This window comes from Eubalaena glacialis, chromosome 13, assembly GCF_028564815.1.
Source record: "Eubalaena glacialis isolate mEubGla1 chromosome 13, mEubGla1.1.hap2.+ XY, whole genome shotgun sequence".
Classification (NCBI taxonomy): Eukaryota; Metazoa; Chordata; class Mammalia; order Artiodactyla; family Balaenidae; genus Eubalaena; species Eubalaena glacialis.
The window spans coordinates 48,680,742-48,707,702 of record NC_083728.1 but is presented as its reverse complement, the minus strand read 5'-3'; the positions used below and the strand labels follow the sequence as shown (position 1 = coordinate 48,707,702).

Below are 26,961 nucleotides of genomic sequence, written 5' to 3'. Positions count from 1 at the left end.
AATAACTGAGGCAGAAGGATGGATAAGTAACCTGGAAGACAGAATGGTGGAATTCACTGCTGTGGAACAGACTAAAGAAAAAAGAATGAAAAGAAATGAAGACAGCCTAAGAGACAACAACATTCGCATTATAGGGGTCCCAGAAGGAGAAGAGAGAGAGAAAGTACCAGAGAAAATATTTGAAGAGATTATAGTCGAAAACTTCCCTAACATGGGAAAGGAAATAGCCACCCAAGTCCAGGAAGCGCAGAGAGTCCCATACAGGAGAAACCCAAGGAGAAGCACGCCGAGACACATAGTAATCAAAGTGGCAAAAATTAAAGACAAAGAAAAATTATTGAAAGCAGCAAGGGAAAAACGACAAATAACATACAAGGGAACTCCCATAAGGTTAACAGCTGATTTCTCAGCAGAAACTCTACAAGCCAGAAGGGAGTGGCATGATATACTTCAAGTGATGAAAGGGAAGAACTTACAACCAAGATTACTCTACCCGGAAAGGATCTCATTTAGATTTGATGGAGAAATCAAAAGCTTTACAGACAAGCAAAAGCTAAGAGAATTCAGCACCACCAAACCAGCTCTACAACAAATGTTAAAGGAACTTCTCTAAGTGGGAAACATAAGAGAAGAAAAGGACCTACAAAAACAAACCCAAAACAATTAAGAAAATGGTCATAGGAACATACATATTGATAATTACCTTAAACGTGAATGGATTAAATGCTCCAGCCAAAAGACACAGGCTTGCTGAATGGATACAAAAACAAGACGAATATATATGCTGTCTACAAGAGACCCACTTTAGACCTAGGGACACATACAGACTGAAAGTGAGGGGATGGAAAAAGATATTCCATGCAAATGGAAATCAAAAGAAAGCTGGAGTAGCTATACTCATATCAGATAAAATAGACTTTAAAATAAAGAATGTTACAAGAGACAAGGAAGGACACTACATAATGATCAAGGGATCAATCCAAGAAGAAGATATAACAATTATAAATATATATGCACCCAACATAGGAGCACCTCAATACATAAGGCAACTGCTAACAGCTATAAAAGAGGAAATCAACAGTAACACAATAATAGTGGGGGACTTTAACACCTCACTTACACCAATGGACAGATCATCCAAAATGAAAATAAATAAGGAAACAGAAGTTTTAAATGACACAATAGACCAGATAGATTTAATTGATATTTATAGGACATTCCATCCAAAAACAGCAGATTACACGTTCTTCTCAAGTGCGCACGGAACGTTCTCCAGGATAGATCACATCTTGGGTCACAAATCAAGCCTCAGTAAATTTAAGAAAATTGAAATCATATCAAGCATCTTTTCTGACCACAACGCTATGAGATTAGAAATGAATTACAGGGGAAAAAACGTAAAAAACACAAACACATGGAGGCTAAACAATACGTTACTAAATAACCAAGAGATCACTGAAGAAATCAAAGAGGAAATCAAAAAATACCTAGAGACAAATGACAATGAAAACACGACAACCCAAAACCTATGGGATGCAGCAAAAGCAGTTCTAAGAGGGAAGTTTATAGCTATACAAGCCTACCTCAAGAAACAAGAAAAATCTGAAGTAAACAATCTAACCTTACACCTAAAGAAACTAGAGAAAGAAGAACAAACAAAACCCAAAGTTAGCTGAAGGAAAGAAATCATAAAGATCAGAGCGGAAATAAATGAAATAGAAACAAAGAAAACAATAGCAAAGATCAATAAAACTAAAAGCTGGTTCTTTGAGAAGATAAACAAAATTGATAAGCCATTAGCCAGACTCACCAAGAAAAAGAGGGAGAGGACTCAAATCAATAAAATCAGAAATGAAAAAGGAGAAGTTACAACAGACACCGCAGAAATACAAAGCATCCTAAGAGACTAGTACAAGCAACTTTATGCCAATAAAATGGACAACCTGGAAGAAATGGACAAATTCTTAGAAAGGTATAACCTTCCAAGACTGAACCAGGAAGAAGCAGAAAATATGAACAGACCAATCACAAGTAATGAAATTGAAACTGTGATTAAAAATCTTCCAACAGGGAGGAGGGAGGGGAGAGTTTAAAAAAAAAAAAAATCTTCCAACAAACAAAAGTCCAGGACCAGATGGCTTCACAGGTGAATTCTATCAAACATTTAGAGAAGCACTAACACCTATCCTTCTCAAACTCTTCCAAAAAATTGCAGAGGAAGGAACACTCCCAAACTCATTCTATGAGGCCACCATCACCCTGATACCAAAACCAGACAAAGACACTACAAAAAAAGAAAATTACAGACCAATATCACTGATGAATATAGATGCAAAAATCCTCAACAAAATACTAGCAAACAGAATCCAACAACACATTAAAAGGATCATACACCACGATCAAGTGGGATTTATCCCAGGGATGCAAGGATTCTTCAATATACGCAAATCAATCAATGTGATACACCATATTAACAAATTGAAGAATAAAAACCATATGATCATCTCAATAGATGCAGAAAAAGCTTTTGACAAAATTCAACACCCATTTATGATAAAAACTCTCCAGAAAGTGGGCATAGAGGGAACCTACCTCAACATAATAAAGGCCATATATGACAAACCCACAGCAAACATCATTCTCAACAGTGAAAAACTGAAAGCATTTCCTCTAAGATCAGGAACGAAACAAGGATGTCCACTCTCACCACTATTATTCAACATAGTTCTGGAAGTCCTAGCCACAGCAATCAGAGAAGAAAAAGAAATAAAAGGAATACAAATTGGAAAAGAAGAAGTAAAACTGTCACTGTTTGCAGATGACATGATACTATACATAGAGAATCCTAAAACTGCCACCAGAAAACTGCTAGAGCTAATTAATGAATATGGTAAAGTTGCAGGATACAAAATTAATGCACAGAAATGTCTTGCATTCCTATACACTAATGATGAAAAATCTGAAAGAGAAATTATGGAAACACTCCCATTTACCATTGCAACAAAAAGAATAAAATACCTAGGAATAAACCTACCTAGGGAGACAAAAGACCTGTATGCAGAAAACTATAAGACACTGATGAAAGAAATTAAAGATGATACCAACAGATGGAGAGATATACCATGTTCTTGGATTGGAAGAATCAACATTGTGAAAATGACTATACTACCCAAAGCAATCTACAGATTCGATGCAATCCCTATCAAATTACCAATGGCATTTTTTACGGAGCTAGAACAAATCATCTTAAAATTTGTACGGAGACACAAAAGACCCCGAATAGCCAAAGCAGTCTTGAGGGAAAAAAACGGAGCTGGAGGAATCAGGCTCCCTGACTTCAGACTATACTACAAAGCTACAGTCATCAAGACAATATGGTACTGGCACAAAAACAGAAACATAGATCAATGGAACAAGATAGAAAGCCCAGAGATAAACCCACGTACCTATGGTCAACTAATCTATGACAAAGGAGGCAAAGATATACAATGGAGAAAAGACAGTCTCTTCAATAAGTGGTGCTGGGAATACTGGACAGCTACATGTAACAGAATGAAATTAGAATACTCCCTAACACCATACACAAAAATAAACTCAAAATGGATTAGAGACCTAAATGTAAGACTGGACACTATAAAACTCTTAGAGGAAAACATAGGAAGAACACTCTTTGACATAAATTACAGCAAGATCTTTTTTGATCCACCTCCTAGAGTAATGGAAATAAAAACAAAAATAAACAAATGGGACCTAATGAAACTTCAAAGCTTTTGCACAGCAAAGGAAACCATAAACAAGACGAAAAGACAACCCTCAGAATGGGAGAAAATATTTGCAAATGAATCAACGGACAAAGGATTAATCTCCAAAATATATAAACAGCTCATTCAGCTCAATATTAAAGAAACAAACACTCCAATCCAAAAATGGGCAGAAGACCTAAATAGACATTTCTCCAAAGAAGACATACAGACGGCCACGAAGCACATGAAAAGATGCTCAACATCACTAATTATTAGAGAAATGCAAATCAAAACTACAATGAGGTATCACCTCACACCAGTTAGAATGGGCATCATCAGAAAATCTACAAACAACAAATGCTGGAGAGGGTGTGGAGAAAAGGGAACCCTCTTGCACTGTTGGTGGGAATGTAAATTGATACAGCCACTATGGAGAACAATATGGAGGTTCCTTAAAAAACTAAAAATAGAATTACCATATGACCCAGCAATCCCACTACTGGGCATATACCCAGAGAAAACCATAATTCAAAAAGACACATGCACCCGAATGTTCATTGCAGCACTATTTACAATAGCCAGGTCATGGAAGCAAGCTAAATGCCCATCAACAGACGAATGGATAAAGAAGACGTGGTACATATATACAATGGAATATTACTCAGCCATAAAAAGGAACGAAATTGAGTCATTTGTTGAGACGTGGATGGATCTAGAGGCTGTCATACAGAGTGAAGTAAGTCAGAAAGAGAAAAACAAATATCGTATATTAACGCATGTATGTGGAACCTAGAAAAATGGTATAGATGAGCCGGTTTGCAGGGCAGAAGTTGAGACACAGATGTAGAGAACAGACATATGGACACCAAGGGGGGAAAACTGCGGTGGGGTGGGGATGGTGGTGTGCTGAATTGGGCGATTGGGATTGACATGTATACACTGATGTGTATAAAATTGATGACTAATAAGAACCTGCAGTATAAACAAACAAACAAACAAAACAACTAATACTAAACTTTCATTGGGTTATTTGTATGGAAATATGTTAATATAAATGTTTCAGACATTACATGAAATTTCTAAAAATCTTATATGTTCTGGTATAATGTTATAAGTCATAATCCTAGTTATTACTTTAAAATGTATATCTCAGAAATAACTAATTTTCTTGTCAACTGCATTATTATGAACTTTCATCAAATCTTTAACCGTGGTCATTTTTAAGTCTTTTGTCATTTACAGACAGTTCTGGGTGTACTCTGATGCTTTTGTAAATATGTTCCTATAAAAGGGTTTCATCTTCAGGAAATTCATGGAAAAGACTCTGACAAGTACAGGTTTCTGGTACCTGACTGTACTGCTGAACTGAATGAATAAGCATTTTCAGAACTCTAATGAAAAACTGATGAGGTCATAAAAGTGCTAACAAAAGATCAAGATGAAAAAAAAAAATTAATTACATGGGCCTGAGTGAACTGATGAGGATGATTATAATTTTTGTGACTTTCTGTTTGAATTTAAAAAAAGAAAAAATCCCACAAGGACTCAGAGGCAAAGAATATACAAATCAATTTTCACTGCAAAGTAAAGGAGCTGTTGCAGTGGAGGATTACTGGACTGAATGTCAATATTATGACATAGTATGAGTGTGTTTCGTGTTTGGTAATTGCAATCATTGTTGCTTTTGTTGTGGTCATCCATGTACAATGCTTGGTGTCAGTCTATTTATCTCTTGTAAAAATAAAAAAAAAAAAGAATAAGCAGTCCAAAAAAAAAAAAAAAAAAAAAAAAAATTCCTGACCTGTAGATTATTTGCACATCATACAATTACTTACCCACCTTTCAAAGCCCAGAGACCCCAGGATACCTCTCTTTAAGGGTAACAGCAGAGCCTGATTAAGTAAGTGGTGGGACAGTTAGGCAGTTCCAAGGACACCTTTTTCTTCTTCTTTTTTTTTTTTCTCTTTTAAACTGTTTATTTTGAATTAATAATAGACTCAATAAATTGTAATAATAGTAAAAAAAAAAAAAAAAACAAAACTCCTGACCTGTAGAAAGTCTGAGATGATAAATGCTCTTGTTGTTCTACTCTGTGAAGTTTTGCGATAAAATTGCAGGCTGCAATAAATAGTACTGCTTACGCTACCATGTGACTTGCTATATATTCTAATTAATATTTTAAAGTCCATCAACTGCCACCCCCCACTAGAATATAAGCCCCAAGAAAGAAGGTTGTGTGTGTGCGTGCATGTGTGTCTTCAGTGCCTAGAACAGTGCCGATACTGTCGAATAGCAGGCATTTAACAAAAGTATACGGAATGCATGTTTAGGAAAGCTGGATCTGGCTGGCGGGAGCTACCCTGATGTGGCTGGAGGAAAGATGCTGTGGGCTATCTTTATGGCAACTCCAGGGAACACCACGCATGCTGTATGCTATGTGAATGGAGAGTCCAGAGAACACAGCTCTATGTGAAATTCATTTTGACCTTGCGCATCCTCTGAATGGGCTTGGGGAGCCCTCCACAGGGTTCCACTGGCCACAGTTTGAGAAACACTCATCCAGGAGAAGAAGATCACAGGCAGTTGGGGCAAGACCCAGCCTCAGAAGAGAGATCCTCGTTCCCAGCATCTTACAGAAATAGCAGAGTCACCAGACTTCAAGAGCCCCTGAGGGCTGGACAATGAATGTTTCAGAGGCAGGTCTGAACTGACAGCCAATCACCAGAGTCCACCTCCTCCCTCCTGCCCCTGACCTAACCCTTTCATGAAGTTTTAGAGGCAGTAAAGCAGAGGTTGAGGAATGACTGACTGGGGAGGTTGTATAAATATTGGGGGTAGACTAGTTTCTTGGGAAGATTGACTTGAAGAATTGAGGTCAGGAAAGAGAAGACAGACTGAGGTCAAGTCCATCTGGGACAGGAATTAATATAGTTGGGGAGGCAGGGTGCTGAGTGAGCTGAAGGGAGAAAGAAGGGAAAAAACACCTAGTGAGATAAGAGATTCAATGCATTGAGAACATCGTCTCTATTTGCAGAACTCTTTTGTTCATATTAAGAGGAACGTCACATCTTAATAAACGAGGTAGATGAGTTTTTGGTGGATGGGGGCTCTTCCTGCTTCAGATTCAATACACTTTGGCCCCTCTGTCCAGGGATTGTGCCAGGTGGCTTCCGGAGATCATCTTGTTTAAATCTCCCCACACAGTCCCACAAGGTAGGTTTTCACCCTCCATTTAATATGAGGAAACTGACTTTTAGGTTAGAAAAACTGCCCAAGTAGGAAGGAGAACATGGACCCTGAGGGCTCTGTCCACCCTCGTGTTGAGTTTTTTCTCTATGGGTAGGAGTGTACATATGTTGTCACCCAAGCCAGGGCACCTCCAAGAGTAAAAGGGAACACTGCTGATAACGTGCCAAGGACAACGGGCACAAACACGGTCATCCTGGGTCCCACAGGACCTACGGTTGCTCTGCAGGTATGTTCAGCCCTTCTCACTGTGGAAAATACCTCAGTACTCACATTTTCTAAGCCCCATTCAGAATCCTAGGGCTGACCCTGAAATAGGACTCCATGGTCCTAACCAAAGCTCGGTTTAATGTGTGAATGCGGAGAGCGCGACTAAAAATGAGATAGACTCTTGGGTCCTTCTTCTAATCTGCGGCAGGGGGATAGCTCAGAGTGGCCCTGAATCAAGCAGAAGGTAAGAGAATAATTAAAGCAAGAGGGTGACACAGGCTTTTCTTGTATTCTGATTTTCACCGTGGAAATGTACATTTTGCTTCAATTCTTGGCATTTTAAGGTCTAGAGGATAAAACAAAGCTTTTCTTCATGAGAAAGCTGCTTTTCCTCATTCCTGCTTTTTTTTTTTTTTAAAGCTGGTCAATCACTAAACTTGTTTGAGTGATGGCAAAGTCAAAATTATGACTGCCTGATTTTACCCTTCACTGCACTTGTCAAAAAAATTAAATTAAAGATCATGTTTATGAATATAATGCATGAAGTGCTGCATGGCATCCTGAAAGAGAGAATGTCTCTTCTGTCCAGCCACTCACAAAACAGTTTGTCACATAATACTTTAATATGCAGAGAAAATAAGAGGGCAGAGAGAAAATTCTGCCTCTCAGGAAATACGAAGTGCATTCCACCCATGGTTCACGTATTCAGAAAAATTTATTTTAGTAAAAACAATAATAATACTTCTAATAGCAACATTAGATCATTCAAACTTGTATAGTGCTTCCTAGTTTCCAAAATGTTTCCACATATAATTTCATCTGACAAAAGAGATCATTAATATTTTAAAGTGCAGTATAGGACCGCTTGATTTAGCATTGCAAGGGCTCAGGTTCCTGAGGAATGAGTGTCACATGCAGGCTTGTTGAATATTCTATGTAGAGGCAATTGTACAGCGAGAGTCAAAGCGCTAGTGCTTTCTGTAAAAATATGATGGAAAAAATAGCATTCATTACCAAAAACCACTGAAGGCTTTGGAGATGAATGTATGGAGAAAATTACTGTTCTAAACTTGCTACTGAATTTTAGAAGCATAAAGTCTCTTTAATTTTTAATGAAAATGTTTTTTTATAAGTATAAAATAAATCTTGAGAGATATATATATTTCAATTACACATAAATTTAGAAAGTTGAATATTAAACTCTCCAAAGTCTGCCCCTGTCCCTTCTCCACTCCTCCAAGATAATTCCTGAGGTCATTTTGATATGTATATCTTTCCAGACTATGTATTATATATGTAGATATGTATGTACATACACACATAGCTATGTAGGTATGTATTTTATATGTATATTTGTATGCATATACTATCTACCATTTATGTATTCTTTCTCTATCTATCTATCTATCTATCTATCAATCGTCTTCTAATCTACTTATCGCCTTACCTATCCATCTGATTCTTGAATACATGGCTGAGCTGGTGCTTTTATAATGAACTTCTAAGAAGCCACAAATGATGAACGATATTGAATCAAGATTTCTAAGCAAGCATTGAAATTACTGTTTGCTTTGAGGCATCTGCCAATCTCAGATGGTCTAGACCCTAGTACCATGGTTCTCAGACTTGAGCATGCATCTGAATACCGGGCGGGCTTTTAAAAACACAGATTACTGGATCCTACCTCAGAGTTTCTGATTCAGTAGGTCTGGGATGGGGCCCTAGAATTCGTAGTTCTAACAAGTTCCCAGGTGACGTTGGTGATAGATACAGGAATACTCATTGAGAAAGTCTAGCCAGAACTTGAATTGAATGAGCCACACATGTGAGGTGCAGAGGGGCAGTGCTTTGGTTCTGAAAATAGTGGGGAATTTGCCTGTCTCAGCTTAGCATTGGCTGGAGAAGGAAAAAAGGAAGATAAAAGTCTCTGTTGAGATTTCCTAATCTTATACGTGCACTAATGTGGGCTTAAGGACAAACAGCAAACAAAACAAGAAATAAAACTTTAAGCCAAATATGTAGTTTAAGGTATTCCTAAATTGGCAGTATCTTCAAGTATTTCAGAAAACAAAATATAAATAAATAAGCTTTTAATCCAACTTCAAAAAATTCCCACCAATAAAAATCCAATGAACATGGCAATAAAGAAGGCAAAACATACAAGGAAATAACTACAAGCATGAATCTGCAGAAAAAATAAATGGCAGAATTTTGATCTATACAGAGTGGAGACATTGAAATTTCAGATACAGTTTTTTTTAAAAGATATTTTATGTGTTAATTAAATAAAGAGTGATCAGGTATATCTGAAAAAGAACCAAATAAAACTTATAAAAATGAAAACTATAATAACTGAAATGAGAAACTCAGCAAAGAGTTAAACATCAGATTGAAGAAAGTTGAATAGAAATTAGCAATTTGAATGATAAAATTGGAAAAAGAAACCATCAAAGAGAGATAGTGGCACAGAAAAAAAAAATGCAATGTAGGTTAAGAGTCATGAAGGACAGAGAAAGAAAGAATAGAAGGTAGTGTAGAACTAACATTTGTTGAGGTAATAGGTGAAAAGTTGTCAGAACTAATGAAAGATGCCCATGTTCATGTCCAAGAAGCACAGCAAATCCTAAGGAGGATAAAGAGAAACCCACACTGAGGTATACCACAGTGAAACTGAGGAACACCGAAGATAAAGAATAGATTGTCAAGACAGCTGGAAAGAAAAGACAGATAACCTAACAAGATACAAAAATTAGACTGAGAGATTACTTCTTAACAACTATAGGATTGATAGGACTGTGGGAAAATATCTTTAAAATGTTGCAAGAAAATAACCATCAACCTTGAATTTTTACCCAGCAAAACCACCTTAAAAAAAAAAAAAAGGAAAATAACATCTTTTCAGACAAACAAAGCCTGAGAGACTTCACTAACGGAACTTCTAGAGGATCTACTTGTGAAGGATAGAGGAAAGAGATTGAGAAAAGCATGTTTTATTAAAGGTGCTAAGTTTTTGTAATGATATTCTTTCAATTAAACATTTTGTAAGAAACAAAACTGGTTTAAATTATTGGGAGTTGCAATTGGTGGAATGGGTATTAATCAGGCTTTTTTCAAACAATTATGCCTATGATGTGGTGGTTTATGGATAGCATTACCATTTATATCACATGCCAGACAAACAGTTAGTGGTCTGAAATTGCTAATCATTTCATTATTGGCATTGCATTGCAGTGGGTCAAATCAAAGTATACTGTGGTCCATGAAATTTCAATCAAAATAATGAAAATAGAACTCTATATCCAAAAGTCCACAGTATAAAAAATGCAAATAATTTTAGAAATTGTTTGATTTTTAAAATTTGATGTTCAATATTTTAGTTACATATTTAAATATTTAAAGCTAAATATTTAAAGTTAAATACTTAAATATTTATAATATTTGCTTTCACTCAAAGCTGTAATGATGGCAACATTTCCTCCTTCAACAAAACGAGTTCTAATTTCCAGAAGAGAGAAAGGGAAAAAGATTAGAGAAGCTGTGTTGTTTCCAGAAAAAAAAAGAAAAAAAATTATTATTAAAACATTAAAAAAATTATTAAAACATTAATAAACTGCATGGACTTGGGCAAGTTAAAGAACAGTTTGCAGCCTATTTTAAAAACAGCTCTAGGGCTTCCCTGGTGGCGCAGTGGTTGAGAATCTGCCTGCCAATGCAGGGGACACGGGTTCGAGCCCTGGTCTGGGAAGATCCCACATGCCACGGAGCAACTGGGCCCGTGAGCCACAACTACTGAGCCTGCGCGTCTGGAGCCTGTGCTCCGCAACAACAGAGGCCGCGATAGTGAGAGGCCCGCGCACCGCGATGAAGAGTGGCCCCCGCTCGCCGCAACTAGAGAAAGCCCTCGCACAGAAACGAAGACCCAACACAGCCAAAAATAAATTAAAAAAAACAAAAAACAAAAAAACTGCTCTGTAGAATGAGAAAATTTGACCATATGCTCTCAAGATTCTTCTTCTGGATCAAAACATAGCTATTATGGTTATATATGCTGCAAAATCCAAGTGAATTTGTGTTCCAACTCCACTCTCCATGACCCTGTCTGAGAATGTATATTACAGGGTGAGCTGAGGTGATCAGTAGTACCTGTAAGTGTCGGAAGCAGGGCAGGGAACCCAAAGGTAGGAGAGAAGTGAGATGAGGCCAAGTGATGGGGATTTAGGCTGAGTGATCTCTAAATAAAAATACCAGAAGTTTCTCTGACTAAAACATATTAGAGAGATGACCAAGTTGGAAAAGGACTGATAACTCTAAAGTAGGAAGACTGCAGAGAAGGGTCATGACCCACATTCCCCTTCTACCCAGTGATACACGAATCCATTTGCATATCCAGTAGGAAAGAATGATTGGAACTCTTTGAATCATAAGAGGAAGTCAGACATATGCAACAATACAACACCTGAATACAGGACAGAGTTTATTTTGTCAAAATACTGATAAGTAACGAGTGCCCTATCATGCAGTCATCTACCACTGGCATGTCAGATTCTGCTCCCTTTCTCACTCCTTTCCCAGCAGCTTTTACTTTCTTATCTTGGAAGGCATCTTACAAACAAACACGCAATTCCCATGCTTCTGTAGAGTGACTAACATTTACATTTCACCATGATGTCACAGACCAAATGCCCCTGGTAACAAATCCACAGTGATGGCACTTTTGTGACTCAGAGCAGATTCTGGGATGACATATTTGGGTGAGGTGAAGACACAGTATTTAGTCATATTAGGATTATGAGATGGTTTTCCTAAACAAAGCAAATTATTTAGGAAATAATGAAGTTTTCACACATTTGAAGGAATAACTCAGAAGAATTCCCTTGTTAATTAAGATGACAGAACTGCTGCACTGTATGTGCGCCACCCCCCACGTGACACTTGGAAATGACAGCAGCCTCAGCCCCTGGAAAACAACCTTTGATGTGGGTCACACACGTGATGGGAACCACTCAGTGAGGTGGAGCCTCTCCAGGGAAAGGGCAATTGTTGTTTTGCCCCTAATCCATTTCCCAGTCATGGTCTTAAGAGACTGTCCAGGAAATGACCTAATTCTAGTAGGAGGTGGAACCCTGACTAGTGTCCCAATCAGATCCTAACAAACCCCCTCCAGCCAGTGAGAGCTGCTGCCCTTCTCCATGGTTCTAAGTGTTCTTCTCGGAATGATTCTAAACTTTCCAGCACACTTCAATGAATTAGCACAATGTGTACCCTATCATGGTCCTGATTATGATAGTAATTACAATGGAATAGCCATCACTAATGGAAAGCAGACCTGTGCCAGGCACTTTACATATACTATTTCTACTGTTTATCCCTTGTTCCTCACCCAGAGGGCAGTGGACATTTACTGCCACGCCTGTCTCCACATCCCCCTCACCTAGGGCGAGCCTGGGAGAAGAAACAGCCTCATGGTGAGTCTCTCTCAGATCCACCTGCCTTCAGAGAGGACATGTCCTGGCTTATTCTCACCAGGGCAGCCTCTATCCAGGCAGTCGAGGATACCAAGGACAGTGGCACTTGCTTTTAAGTGGGCAGAGTCTTTCATATTCAGGAGTGAAACCCAGCATCAGGGAGCCCATCTGGGGCCAGCATAACCACAGCTCCGGTCTAACCTCATTAGCAATGAAGCTAATATTTTTGACTTCAACTTTCTTACAGCTTTGCCTTCTCAATTGGTTCTGAGCCCGGATGAGGGAGAAGACAGTGTCATGACTTATTGAGAACCCGTCACGCACACAGAGGCTGTGCAGTCATGGAGGTGAGCTGCTCAAGGTCTCCTTTCAAGAGACGACCTGATGCTGGGAGTCAAGTTGGCTGACAGCATCCAGCGGCCACACTATGGGGATTCAAGGCAGTATTATGTTCATGTCACTTTCTCCCCAAGCCACTTGCAGCCAGAGAGCCCTCAGGGGGGAGGGGACCCTGCAGCCCAGACATTCCTGCCCAGTGCAAAAGCCCTTTTATCCAGTCCTTGCCTGGGCTTCCCCAGACTCAGACTAATTTGCAGATGGAGGTTCTTCCAGCTCATCTGCCTTCCTTCCTTCTCTCCTTCACCCACTTCTCCCTCTCCTGCTCCTCCCCACTTCATCCTTTACAGGCTTTCACCCAGTACTTTCTTGCATTTCTACTTCATCTTGGCATCTTCCTTCCCAAAGACCCAAGCAGACACCATCAGTATTATTGTACTCGCCATCTCACAGTGGATGAAGTGTGGCTCCAGGCAAGAAAGTAGAGGCATAAATATGTTCCACTGTTAGAAGTTCATGCATACCATTAGGTTAGAGGCCCACTTTACAAAATACCTAAAGACACCATTTTAATTGAAAAATTTGCATATCTTATAAGTGTACTCGTGTTGTAAGTAAGAGAGAGGGCGTGTCATTTCTTCATAAAACTGAGCCCAGTTGGGCATGCCCATTCAATGCATAAATGCAAACATACACTGGCTTCTAGAAAGGAGAGGAGAACACTAAAGACAGGAAGCGTTTCCATCTCCCCTTCCTGAGGCTTGGCTCTGGGCTCAGAATGTGTTCATGAGAAAAACAAATGATCCAATAAGACAATAGCTACCATGCAACTCGTCACACACAGATCTGGACCTTCACCCTTACCTGATTTCAGAGCACCTAACTGGTAAGCACCACCCACAACTTCACACTTTGTAGGAATGAAAGATACGTCACACTGAGAAAATGATTTTTTCACATTTGGTTTTTACCTTAACAAATTAAACCTGAATCTGCTATTTCATCCTCACATTCAGGGGAGAGTAAACATATTAAGAAAGGAGAAAGAAGTGCCCGGTGATGCTTGAACCCTTAGAAATATCTGAATATGAGAGCATATACAAAATTTAAAAATTAAACAGAAGTTTCTTTTCATGGAACATTTTTTTTAAAGAAAGGAACAGCTGGACTTACCCTCGCTAGAGTCTTTGGAGCCTTCTGGCTTCTTTGCTTTGCTCTTCTTGTGGGGTGGAGAGCGGTCTTTTGGCTCTAACCCCTCTGGAAGCACAAAGATTTACTACGTTTTTATTTAAATATTTACCGGTAGGGGTTCAAAATTATGTTGATGTTTAATAATATATTTTTCTTACTAAACCTACACATATAGTGACGCTTAATTGCAGGTTTGTCTGTCATTATGGCTGAGCTAAATTTTGGCAAAGACCTGTGCTTCGCCAATGAACATGGACTTATACCTAGAGCTTAAGCATAAACACTTTTTTTATTGCCATTATTAATGATTCACACAAATGGGAAATCTTAAGTGCTTTTCTTTAAATTAAAAAATTTTCCACACGGCAACCCCAAATTATTATTATATTTTTCTCCAGGAGAGTTTGATTTAAAACTTCATGGATTAATTGACAGTTGTCATTGTGTAATTTCATTTTAGCCCTCAAAGTAGGGCTAGATGAGCTGTAAAGTCATCTCATTTTGGGGGGTTACGGTGGGGCTTGAAATTATCCTCCTTCTACTGAACAGGTTTCTTTAGTAATCCAGATTCTAAAAAACTTCTATATGTCCCCGATTAAATTATTATGCTTCCCACTTTTCTCAATGGTCCCCCAACCAAGTCTATCCAAGGAGGCTAGTAATACAAATCCTGAAGACAGTTTTTAGGAAAACTATCATTGAATTCATCCCATTTGGATATCGGATACTTTGTTCGGCATTAATTTATATCTCCAGTCCTGGTCTCTCCACTTCTCAAAGCTTATGCCTTCAATGGCCCATGTGGCATCTTATTTTGCATTTGGACTGGATGTCTTCTGTTTGCCCTTTCAGATCCACTTTCCACCCTTCACCCCCCCATCCCCAGCCCCAGGTGCTCTGGGAGACTGGTCTTTATGGACCGCACCAATGAACTCCCCAGCTCACTGGCTTCCTGTTAGATCCAGCCAATGGGGAGCCCAGGGCATTTATTTCCTAGGCTACCAGTAGTCTTCAAGGGCTGGTTGCCTCCCTCAATCTAAGGTCACAGCTCCTGTCAGTTGACCTTCTCCTCACAGCCCTCTCTGTCTTCTGGGCCCTGTAACTACCACCTCCCCGTTGTCCTTTCAGGACTGGGATTTACCTGAACCCCACTCTTCTCTAACGATTCCCCTTTACTCAGCTCCCATCAGGCATTTCAAACTTATGTAAATAATCCCATTAGGCATTTCAAACAACACAGCCAGAACGATACTCTTGATGTCTGCAAGCCTGTTCTCTCTATAGTATTCCACAGCTCAAGGGATGGTATGACTTATCTACCCAGGAATTCAAACCAAAAACCGAGATATTATCCTTCATATTTCTCTTCGATTACTTTTCCAGTAAAGCAATCCCATCATAATAAGTCCTATTAGCTCTGCACCAAAATAGATCCCATATTCCTCTACTGTGCTCATTCTTGGCAATCAGTGTCCTAGTCTAAACCAGCAGCATCTCTTACCTGGGTTACTACAACAACCTGAATTCTAACTTCTAGCTTTCTAATCTCCCTACAATCTATTCTCCATGTAGCAGCCAGAGTTATCTTTTAAACATAAACCAGATCACATCGCTTGCTTGCTTGTTTAAAAACCACTGCTCTTAGAATAAGATCCAAATCCAATTCCATGGCCCAGGACAACATGTCACTTGGGCTCCACCTACCACACTAGCCTCATCTCCCACTTGCTCTTTGGCTTCAGATTTATTAACTCCCTTCAATCATTTCTTCAATCAGTTCTAGGCTGGTTCCTGCCTCAGGAACTTTACACCTGCTGCTCTTCCTTTCCCCTGACACATATATTCATACATCTACCTCCTTCCCATCTTTTAATCTCAGATCAAATTCAGCTCCCAAGAAAGGCCTTCCCTGACTACTTAATCTGAAGGGTGCTTGCAAGGAAAATCTCTCGCAAACACATCACCTGGTGTATCTGAAATTATCTTGTCCCCTTGTTTATTTCTTTAATGTATGTCTCCCTTCTCAAACACCCCCTACTCTGAGAATGTAAGTTCGATGAGAAAGGGCATTTGTCTTCCGTTATCTCTCTTGTGTCACTAGTGTCTAGCAGTGCCTTGAGAATTTCATTTCAAATTCTGTTTTATATCCCCTTCACCCAGGCCTTTCTTTAAGGCCAAGATATAATGGGGCTTGTGCGTAATTCTCACCCTTTTAGCAGCTGTTACCTACTCCAGGATTTTATAACTACACTACAGAGTAATGGCGACTCATTTTTCTTTTCCCATTTATTATAAAAAGAACAGAACAAAACAAATGCATTTGACAGATGTGCTATTAAAAACTTTGGTATTATGGACTACAAAGGTTTTTGGGCACGAGGGTTAGGCTTTCTGTGGTTGCAAGGCAGTCACATCCCAGGTCATTACCACGACCTGGGTGAAAAATGTTGCCAGCGACTACATTAGCAACTCCCTCAGCTTTCTGTCACCAGGTGTGAGATGGATATTGACCCTTCGGAATGGGTTCAGCAAAAACAGAAATGAGATGCTTGGAACAGCTCACTGAGCACAGATGCTGGGTTCAAAGGGATTCATAAAATGAGCAGATTAACACTTGCAATATCTCTGGGAGAAGACTCTAACCCTCCCATGCCCTGAAATGCATCATCTACAACTGGGACCAAGAGGAGAGTTTCCATTGCTGGGAGTTCAACTCCAAACCAGCATTTCCTGAAAGTGAGTTTTTGAGAATTAAATTCTGAATTCTTGATTTCCCACCTGAATGGGAATTCCTGGGGAATGGGTGAGGTTTAAAAAGACATCTATTTGCCCACATTTTGAGCTATTTACATACCCCAAAAGTACTAGTGCTTCCTTTCTGAAGAAGTTGTAGGGCATTCCTGGGGTGGTCAGTGGGCACGGATACATGTTAATTATGAGCAGTCGTCTATGACCTAGAATAGTATCATTTCATAACACCCATGGAGACACTTAAATGAAAGTCACTGCTACAAATGGCCTCTGTGCCCATGTTTCTACTCTCCCGCTTGGCCCGGGGGAAGCTAGAGGAACATTCCTCAATAGCACCCCATGCTTCTCCTTGACACTGTATCATATTGTCTCTGTTGCCTCTATTTCTGGCAGAGGCTGGAATGCTGGGGTGTTGCTATGAGCATGTCTTTGCTCCCTGAGGAACTCAACTGTGCTCCTGGCTCTTAGGTGGCTGACCTGCCATAGGTGGCTGCTGATTTTCTGTCCCTGGGGCTCAGGTTGGGGTCCATTTCAAGAGTGCATGGTCTTGGAAATGAAAGGACATAGGGAAACATTTACTATGCTCGGCTTAAGTAATTAAAGGACTTAAAAAGGATCCTAGGCATTTAAGTCAGTCGGCTTCTACCACCTCCCAGGGGGGCAGAGCCTCTCCTTAGGATGACCTTATCTGATACCATTTGATATGCTCTTGCTTCTTCTTACTACTAGAGTCTAGAGACAGGAGCACGAGGGTTAAGAACGTGAGCTTTCGGGTTAGACCTAGATACCGGGATTCTGTCTCTACTATATAAGCAAGGAACGGATCCCCCCTAAGCCTTGGATAATAACAATCCCCGTCTCTTAGAGCTGGTGTGTATCTTAAGTGAGTTCATGTATGTTGAGTGATTGGCACAAGGTACACACTCAAAACCTGGCCCGGCAGAAGTGTGCTGGGGCTGATCAGAGACAGACTGCCCCAGCTGGTTGGATCTCTCTCTCCTCCACTCCTACATTCATTGGACTCACGTTTGGCAGCTCGAACAATACCATGGTAGGCATATTTATACCCAAGAAATCTGAAAACTCTTCAAATTGGGGCTCCCCCCAACCCAGAGAGTACGTTTCCCAGTACCTCACTGGTTTCTGATATCCAAATTATTATCCACTATCATTCACTAGCATTTGCTGGCTGGTTGATTCACCCAAGCAGCCCTTCACTAGCGTCAACTGTATTCTTACAAATTCTTCCAGCATTTCTACTTGTAGGAGAAGAAGAGGTGATGCAGGGCAGAGGGAAGGCCAGCAGTTAACGGTCTTAGGAGGCTCAATCATACACTTCTCAGAGACCAGCACACCTGAGAGTGAGACTGAACGGAAGCCAGCCTGCTCGCCAATATTCAGCAAGGCCAGTTGGCCCTCCATGGACCCATTTTGCACACAGTCCCCCATGATTTCAGCACTCAGATATTGGGAATGGAGAGCAGCTTCCCAAGCCCATTCTGCCTGAGTGACTTAGCATCCTTGGGCCATTCAGTGTGACATGAACAACTGAATCTAGCTGCTGGAGACAAAACCCCCAGGACACTTGGTGGGACTAAAATCAGAAATAATGACCCACTTAAGGCGCCCAAACCTCAAATGCTGACTCCAACCTTGTGGGCTCTGCATTAGCATTAATAATGATTTCCTTGAACTCACTCAGTGGTTCGGATAGCTAGCTGCATCTCATTAAGAAGTCAACTCCCTTTGCCTAGAAATGTGTACTTATGTCACTTTAGGCAAATGATCCTTAGCAAGATAAGCTCTTTAAACTGTCTGGTTGAAAGGGCAGTGCTCCCCATGACTGAAGGATATTCCAGTGATACCTCACATGAGCAGGATACATTCATACACATGAAATGCAAGCATTAATATTAAATTCATGGAATCTAAGAGAGGGTGACCGCTTAAAGTCTTTTTTCAACCTATGGTTCTTTTAAATAATAAGATATCCTACCTAAGTATAGGAATTGATATTTTAATTGAAATTTTGCCTTGGGCTTTATGTTTTACAAAAGGCAAGCAGAGTCCTTGTCTTATGTTGAATTTTCTCAGAAGAAGACACTGAGAGAAAGGTTTGAGTGCAAGTACTTAATTTGAGAGATTACCCCAGGAAGCACCAGAGGGAAGTAGGGAAGTAAGACTGGAAAGGGAGGACAACCAGTTAGTGTGTTAATGAGAAGGTTCTGCTGTGGACAATCAGGGCTCAATACTGCTGGGATCCTCTGGGCGATGGTACAGTATCCCGCTGTCCAATACTACCTTTTGCCAATGATACCTGAAATATGAATAGTCTGATTTGGAATGTGAGTGTGAAATACACACAAATTTCAAAAACTTAGTATGGAAAAATGAAGCATGTAAAATATCTGACTAATATAATTTTTATATTGATTATATGTTGAAATGATCATATTTTTGATATATTATGTTACATGAAATATTAAGTTAATTTCACTAGTTTTCTTTTTACCCTTTTCAATGTGACTACTAGAAAATCTGAAATTATGTATCAGGCTCACATTTGAGTCTCCCATTGTATTTCTACTGGGCAGCACTAGTCTAGGACATGCCTCAGATGTGTCCTGCAAGAGGTTGGTTGGATCAACCAACTCTTGGCCAACCTTGGCTGAGGTCTGCTTCAGAGAAATTAACTCCCTGGTACTTTGAGTTTTCTTTCATGAACAGAGACAAGCACTCAGCTGAAAGTCACAAGAACTTTCCTTAGAAAGCTGTTGGTATTACACAACAACAGTGAGAGCCAAGGGGATACAGGTAGGGAACCCAGAGCTGCTGTATAGTCCCTCTTCTACCTCTTCCTTTCCTGCTCCTGACTTTGAGATCCTCCCTGTGCTCCTCATGCCCTCTGAGTCCATGGTCCTGGGGAGACCACAGGAACAAGAGTGGATAGAAGCTACAGTCACTGTTCCAGTGAATTGTTATGAAGGCAAGGAACTGATGTTACTCCTTCATGAAGACAGTGGGAGGTCAGGTGAGGGAGAGATGTAACTTCACAAGGAAAAGGACGATCTTAACCAAACCTTGCCCAATGAGACTGTCTGCCATACAGTTTAAAGAGCTCCCCGTTCATGGAGTTGCTCAGACCCAGGTTGTCAGTGATTTGTAAGGAGTTCTGGCAGCAACAGGAGGTCACACAAAATTAGGGCCTCTAAGATATCTATTTCAGTTTTGAAAACTGGCTCCATTTCATGTCTAGAGCAGTGTGATTGCCGAAATGAGAAACATGGGGCTCTCATCCCAGAGAATTGAGCCCTATGCCTTCTAATATCTGTCCGATATACTGAGTGAAAAAAGCAATCATCCACTGAGCATTTACTATGGTCCAAGGAACATTTCAGGTATGATATCTCCTTTAGTCCCCCAAACAAGAATGTACGGTAAGAGTTATTGCCCCCAGAAGTGTAAACTGAGGCTTATACAGAAAACTCTAATTCAAAGTCATTCAGTGGAAGAGCTAGGATTGAATCCAGGTCTATTGCTTCATGCATTCATTATCAAGTTCATATTGACCTCAGGCCAGAGCCAATGCTGTTAACCACTAGATTTCTCTCACCAGACACTGGTTGTTTTTGAGGAGTAGGCATGTATCTCACTTTCTGATAATGAGAGCAATACATCATATGTAGAGAATGCATTTTCCAAAGATGGCCTCAGCCATTTTTCAGGTCCTACCTGCTGTGTAGAACCTCACTGCTCCCCATCAGGAAACTGAGTCTATTCTCTCCTCCTCTGAGCCTGGGTGGGCTTGTGAATAACCACTCCAAAGAAAAGAGTTTGGTGGAAGTAATTATATGGGATTCTTGAGGATGAGTCTTAAAATGGATATGCATCTGGCTTGCTCACTCTTTCTAGAAAAAACAAAAGGAAGCTGGCCGCTGGGAGGAAGCCCAGGTCACAGGAGGAGGCCATGCACAGGTGCTTCAGAAAACTGCCCCAATTTAGGTCTCAGCTAACAGCCCTGTCAATCATCAGCCAGACATATGAGTGAACAAATCTTCAGATGATTCTAACCCCCAGCTGCTAAGTCTTCCTGTTGAGGCCTCAGATTTTGTGGAGTAGTATTATCAAATCACCTCTGCTGTGTTTGGTCTGAATTCCTGACCCACAGAATATTTCAGCATATAAGTGGGTGTTTTAGACACTAACTTTTGGGGGTGATTTGTTACACACCTCTATTAACTACAACATCATGTTCCATTTTTACCTTAGCTGTCAGGAAGCTCAAATTCAAGTTTAATGTTTAAATACCATAACTGTATTAGCTGTTATTTTATAATAACATTTCCTTATTTTATAACCTTGAGTGTACATTTCTATTTTATTAACCTTATTTTGTCTTTCTTTGGAAAATATGAGGTGTACATAAACAAAAAAATGATCCTTGCCTATCCTGTAAGAATAAAATTATAAATTTAATACCTGAATCTTCTTTCATGTCAATGTCTTCTTCTTCATTATTATCATCTATTAAAAAATAAAACAAAGAAAAACTCATATGAAAGCTAGAAACACCAGAATTCTCCAATTTGACTCATAAAAAATTGAAGAAAACAGTAGAAAAGAGAGTGTTAAATTATGCCTTTCTACTGTCTTATATTATCATGTTAAATTAAGAAGAAAGTGTACACATTAGAGCACAATTTAACACCTAGGGTTTACATTTCCTTTAAAAATTATTACATATTTATAATAAACTATGTATGAAATAATTTGTTTTACTTATCAAAGTTATATATGGTCACTTCGGTCATTTTAATTCCTAAAAATATTAAAATCACAGATTTTAAATGCCACATTTTCTGCATTTATTAAAGGTATGTATGCTCACCTCAAGTTTCTGAGAAAATGCAGGCATCACTATTTGGTTGTAGGCTGACAGAATGTCCAACCCCTGCATTGCACCAGAAAAAGTGCTTGTTTGCTACACACCCAAATCCACACCTTTAACCATGTGCTTTCACGTGCTCCCACCAGTTGCTCCATCCCAATTTAACTCCCCTCATCTCATCTCCCACTGTAGGTCCCTTTAACTGGACACAGATGTGTGCTTCCTCTGCCTGCTGAATGACATATTTGCTTTTCTGAACTAATATGTGTTATCATCTCTTCTCCTTAAGTGTTCCTCGCATCTAAGAGGTGCCAAGTCCTGTCCTATTTCCATGTTTCTTCTTCTCTGCTCACATTACTACAACCCAAACTCCAGCTCTCAATGCCATTCACCTTCCCTGTTTTGTGGCTTCCCAACTGCCCTTTTCTTCTTCCCACTTCTGACACCAATTCCTTTTACACATAGCTGCCAAATCAATCTTGAAATACAATTCTGATCTTGTTCACAACCATTCAGTGACTCTTCTCTGTCTAATGAGAAAAGTCTAGACTCTTTGGGGTAACACTCAAGGCCAACAAGATCTGGTTCCAAACACCTTTCTCAGTTTCACTACCCCTGTTCCACTCATGCTGCCACCTACACACATGACAACACTTGACCTTTTTCCCAATTTTTTAAGGTTTCCTTTAGCTTCCCATACTTGCCTCAGTCCTGGAAGCAATGCTTTTCTCCACCTCTGCTCACACTCATCCTTCCAGGCCAAGCTGAGGCACCATAACATCTGCTCCACCCAAGTGTGAATGAATAGTGTCCCCTTTGGTACCTTATTTTTACTGCCTTCTGAGTATGGACTTTAAGGACCTTTAGGCTTAGATCTGCATACTGGCCCCTATACCCACTCATTTACTAGGTATCTGATCTTGGAGAAATTACCTAATATTCCTGACTTTCAGGTTCATCAGCTGTAAAGTGGGATGATAACAGTGCCTCCCCCAGAGAGGTGTTGTAAGGATTAAATTAGATAAATACCACATAAAGCACTAGGACAGCTACTGAAACATCATTAAGTGCTAAATAATAGTTATTATTACTATCAAATCCCACAGTCTTGTTACTTGTTAACCTACCTGTCTTCCATAGACCCATTTCTAGGTCACAAATTCTTCAAAGATAAAGCTTATGTCTTATGTTCCTTTGTATTCCCTGGCACCTAATGCAATTTGTTACACAGTAGAATCAATTAAGAAATTTCTGCTGAATTAAATTTCTGACTTTTTTGTTTTGCTTTGTTTTTTACTTTTCTCTGATTTTTTATTAGTCAAATTGGAGAATTCTTATGTTTATATTTCTAAGTATCTCTTACATATTGGGACAGCATGTATCTAGAAGATAGTCTGTAAACAATAAGGACTCAGTAAAGATTTGCAACTTCCTAGCCAAATTTATGCAATATGGCACTCTTCTAAGTATTAATTATTAATGACGATTAGAGATATACTAGTAGGAATGGAAAACGCCTTTAATTTGAGGTGTTACAAGGGTAATTCTTGATGGTCACAGTTAAATTTTAAAGAAGTAAATTTTCTTCCATTCAGACTGTTAGAAACATTAGTGATTTTCTGCATAATTTCTTTCTTTCATTCTTTCTATGAATATAATTTTAGAAGGAAGAATAGCTATTTCTTAGAAATGTGATTTTCTAACCAAATGATTCTCTAAATGCTACAAGGTAAACTCTTCACAGATTCTTTTCTGAACTTAATATATTTAAACAGAATTTTATTTTCCAGAACTGACTAAAATATCTAGAACCATCTCTATGACAACAGACTCTCTGGAATCTCAGAGTGGGATGGAAAAGAGTCTGTACAGTTTCTAGGGGAAAATAAAGGAAACGTCAAAGATCTCTCTGATTGTCCCCCAGGTGTCCATCTGTCCTTCTAACAAACACTCATTGGTAGCTTAGTAGGTGCAAGGCTTGGTGTTTGGGGAAACAGAAAATACAAAGATGAATCAGACACTTAAGTAGAAACTTATCTAGAAACTTATCAATAGTAAGGAAACTAAGACACACAGAGAAATTTGAACATATGGTAGGGAATAGTCAGTGCCATTACAAAAGGTACCAGAAGAGGGACAGATGCTTCCAGTCAAGGCTACTGGGAAGGGTTCTCAGAAATGTGACATCAGAGCTGATATTTGAACTTTATAGACTGTACTGATAGTATCATCCCCAGAACGCTCCCAAGGTGTTGAAGGATCAGACTTGGTGTTATTATTCATTCATTTACTCATTTCACTCATTTACTCACTCATTTATTCATATTGAAGTTAAGAATAAATCCAGGACCTATATTCAGACTGCTTGGGTTCACTTCCAGGCCAAACTATGTATAGCTGGGCAAACTTGGGCAAATTATGTAAACCTACTCCTCAGCTTCCTCATCTGGAAAATAGGGTTAGTAAAATTACCATTCTTCTAGAGCTGGTAATACATGTAAAGTGCTTACACAGAAGGAACAATCAATAAATACTGGCTGTTACTGTTATCATGTCATTATGATTATTACTTTTACTACCTAACCATTTATTGGCCAACACCACGTGCCAAAACTATGCAAGGCCCTGGAGATACAAGGTGACACTCCCTTCCCTCAAAGAGCTCACAAAGAAGTGGGTGGCATAGAAAAGTAAGACAACAATCAGAGGAAGAAGTAACAGATTCTCTGATGCAGGTGAGCAGAAGTTCTATTGGGAAACAGACAAGAGGCAGCTAAGTCAGAGAGAAGGTCTATGGATGGTTTCCAGAAGAAGTGAGGCTTAAGCTGAGTCCCAAGGGTGAGCTGGAGTTAGCTAGGGGGAAGTGAAAGCTGCAGTAGGTTCCTAGTAGGTGTGGGTGCCCTGCCTACACCCCTTGTTCCTTCACGCTTCAGTGCTTTGCCAGCCTGACCTCCAGCCACCAGCCCCTGGGTATCTTTGCCTGAGGGCTTTCTCTGAATTGCTGTGTCATGGAATTACCATCCCCCCACCCCCCACCAGGGCAGCCTTTCACAAAATGACTGACAAGATTTGCATATAAGGCCTCCAGCTCCCTTACTTCTCAGGTGCCATGTTCTACACTGTCTCCTAGAATCTCCCCAATCCCAACCATAGGATTGAGTCCCAGTGGTCTAGTGGTAATGGGCTTAAAACTTAACATTATTGCCTTCCTTCCCTTCCCTGCCTTGCTTCTCCACTCCCCTGCTGCTGTTTCCTGATATTTTCTCTCAAATAAATGATTTCCACTTGAATTTGTGTTTCAAGTCTGCTTCCGGGGTGGGGTATGGGTATTCAAACTAAGACAAGGGTAATCGCGCTCAAGCAGAGGGAAAAGCAGCTAAAAACACCTGGATATGAATAGCCAAGATGTTTTTACAGAAATAAAACTAGCTCTGAATGGCTGAAGGGAGGAGTTATAGGAGGAACTATGGTTAAAGTGATCTGTTCTAGCTATCAAAGGATCTTCCATGCTTCATGTTGAATATGATGGTTAATTTTATGTATCAACATGACTGGACCATGGAGTGCCCAGACATTTGCCAAACGCTATTCTGGGAGTGTCTGGGAGGATGTTTCTGGATGAAATTAACATTTGAATCTGTAGACTGAGTAAAGCAGATTGTTCTCCCTAATATGGATGTATCTCATCCAATCTGTTAAGGCTGACCCTCCCACAGGTAAGAGGGGACTCCTTCTGCCAGACTACCTTTGTGCTGGGACATTGAATGTTTTGTGCTTTTGAACTCAAAGTGGAACATGGGCTCTTTCTGGGTCTCAAGACTGTTGGCATTTGGACTGAAACGACACCCTTGGCCCTCCTGGTTCTTAGGCCTTCAAACTCTTACTGGAACTAGACCATCTGCTCTCCTGGGTTTCCACCTGTCAACTGCAGATCTGGGGACTTGTCAGCCTCCATAACTGCAGGAGCCAGTTCCTTATAATATATCTCTTTCCACATACATATTATTGGTTCCGTTTCTATGAAGAATCTTGATTAGTATACCAGGTTGAAGCATTTTAAATTCATCCTGAGAACTAAGCAACTTTAAGCAGAGGAATGACATACCACCTTTCGAGCGATAACATGTTTTCATGAGAGAAATTAACTAAAAAAAAAAAAGCCTTAATATTTTGGTATTTGTGTTAAAATCAAGCAAGAGTACTTTGGTCCACAAAGTACCTAATATGCCATTACTTATCAATGAAATCCACTTTAGTTCAACATTATTCTATATAATGTGCTCACCTGAGCCATATTTATGCAACACATTTCTAGCAAGAATTTTTTGTCAAACAAAAGCAGGAACCAAAAGACAATGTATAAAAGAAGATGGTAGCCTATGGAAATGGGGAGTCATGCCACTCAAAATTGGGAAGCAGTTAAGAGATGGATGGAGCATGGGCAGAGACCTGCCCTTTTTAACAGTTCTTCAAACATCATACTTCTTCATTAGAGGACAAAAATAAAAGGTTCTCAGCCAGGGACTTCCCTGGTGGCGCAGTGGTTAAGAATCTGCCTGCCCATGCAGGGGACATGGGTTCGAGCCCTGGGGCAGGAAGATCCCACATGCACAGGAGCAACTAAGCCCATGCACCCCAGCTACTTAGCCTGAGCTCTAGAGCCCACGAGCCACAACTACTGAAGCCCGTGCGCCTAGAGCCCATGCTCTGCAACAAGAGAAGCCACCACAATGAGAAGCCCGCGCACCACAACGAAGAGAAGCCCCTGCTCCCTGCAACTGGAGAAAGCCCGCATGCAGCAAGGAAGACCCAACACAGCCAAAAATAAATTAAAAAAAAAAAAAAAAGGGTTCTCAGCCAGAGTGATACCATTTCAAAATAGAGAGCAATCCATCAGCTGTTATCGTTCTGTGTGTTCAGAAATGCCAGTTCCAGAAAATCCCCTTCCCTTCCTCAGCAGAGACCACCCAGAGACTAAGGCTCCATTTCATCTTAAGGGGCCTCTTTGATGTCAGTTTCAGAATGGATACAATTTTTATTCAGTACATTATTCTCTGTCAGATTATCCTATTGAATTCTGCACAAAAAGTACAAATATGACTAAAGTTCTTATTTTGGTCAAAAACAACTT

The 26,961-nt window shown here is 39.9% G+C and overlaps 1 protein-coding gene across 8 annotated transcripts in view; it reads right to left on the bottom strand.

Moving 5' to 3' along the window:
• The window catches only part of MACROD2 (mono-ADP ribosylhydrolase 2), a 2,017,409-nt gene that overhangs the window by 179,177 nt on the left and 1,811,271 nt on the right, over positions 1 to 26,961 (bottom strand). For 6 of the 8 annotated variants that reach the window (XM_061208464.1, XM_061208463.1, XM_061208466.1 and 3 more), the window contains 2 exons: positions 21,422 to 21,466; positions 14,174 to 14,257 (listed from right to left, as the gene is read on the bottom strand). The exons of the other annotated variants lie outside the window; for them this stretch is intronic. In XM_061208464.1, the coding sequence (XP_061064447.1) occupies positions 14,174 to 14,257; positions 21,422 to 21,466 (129 nt within the window). The remainder of the gene's footprint in view (positions 1 to 14,173; positions 14,258 to 21,421; positions 21,467 to 26,961) is intronic. 8 annotated transcript variants of the gene reach the window in all.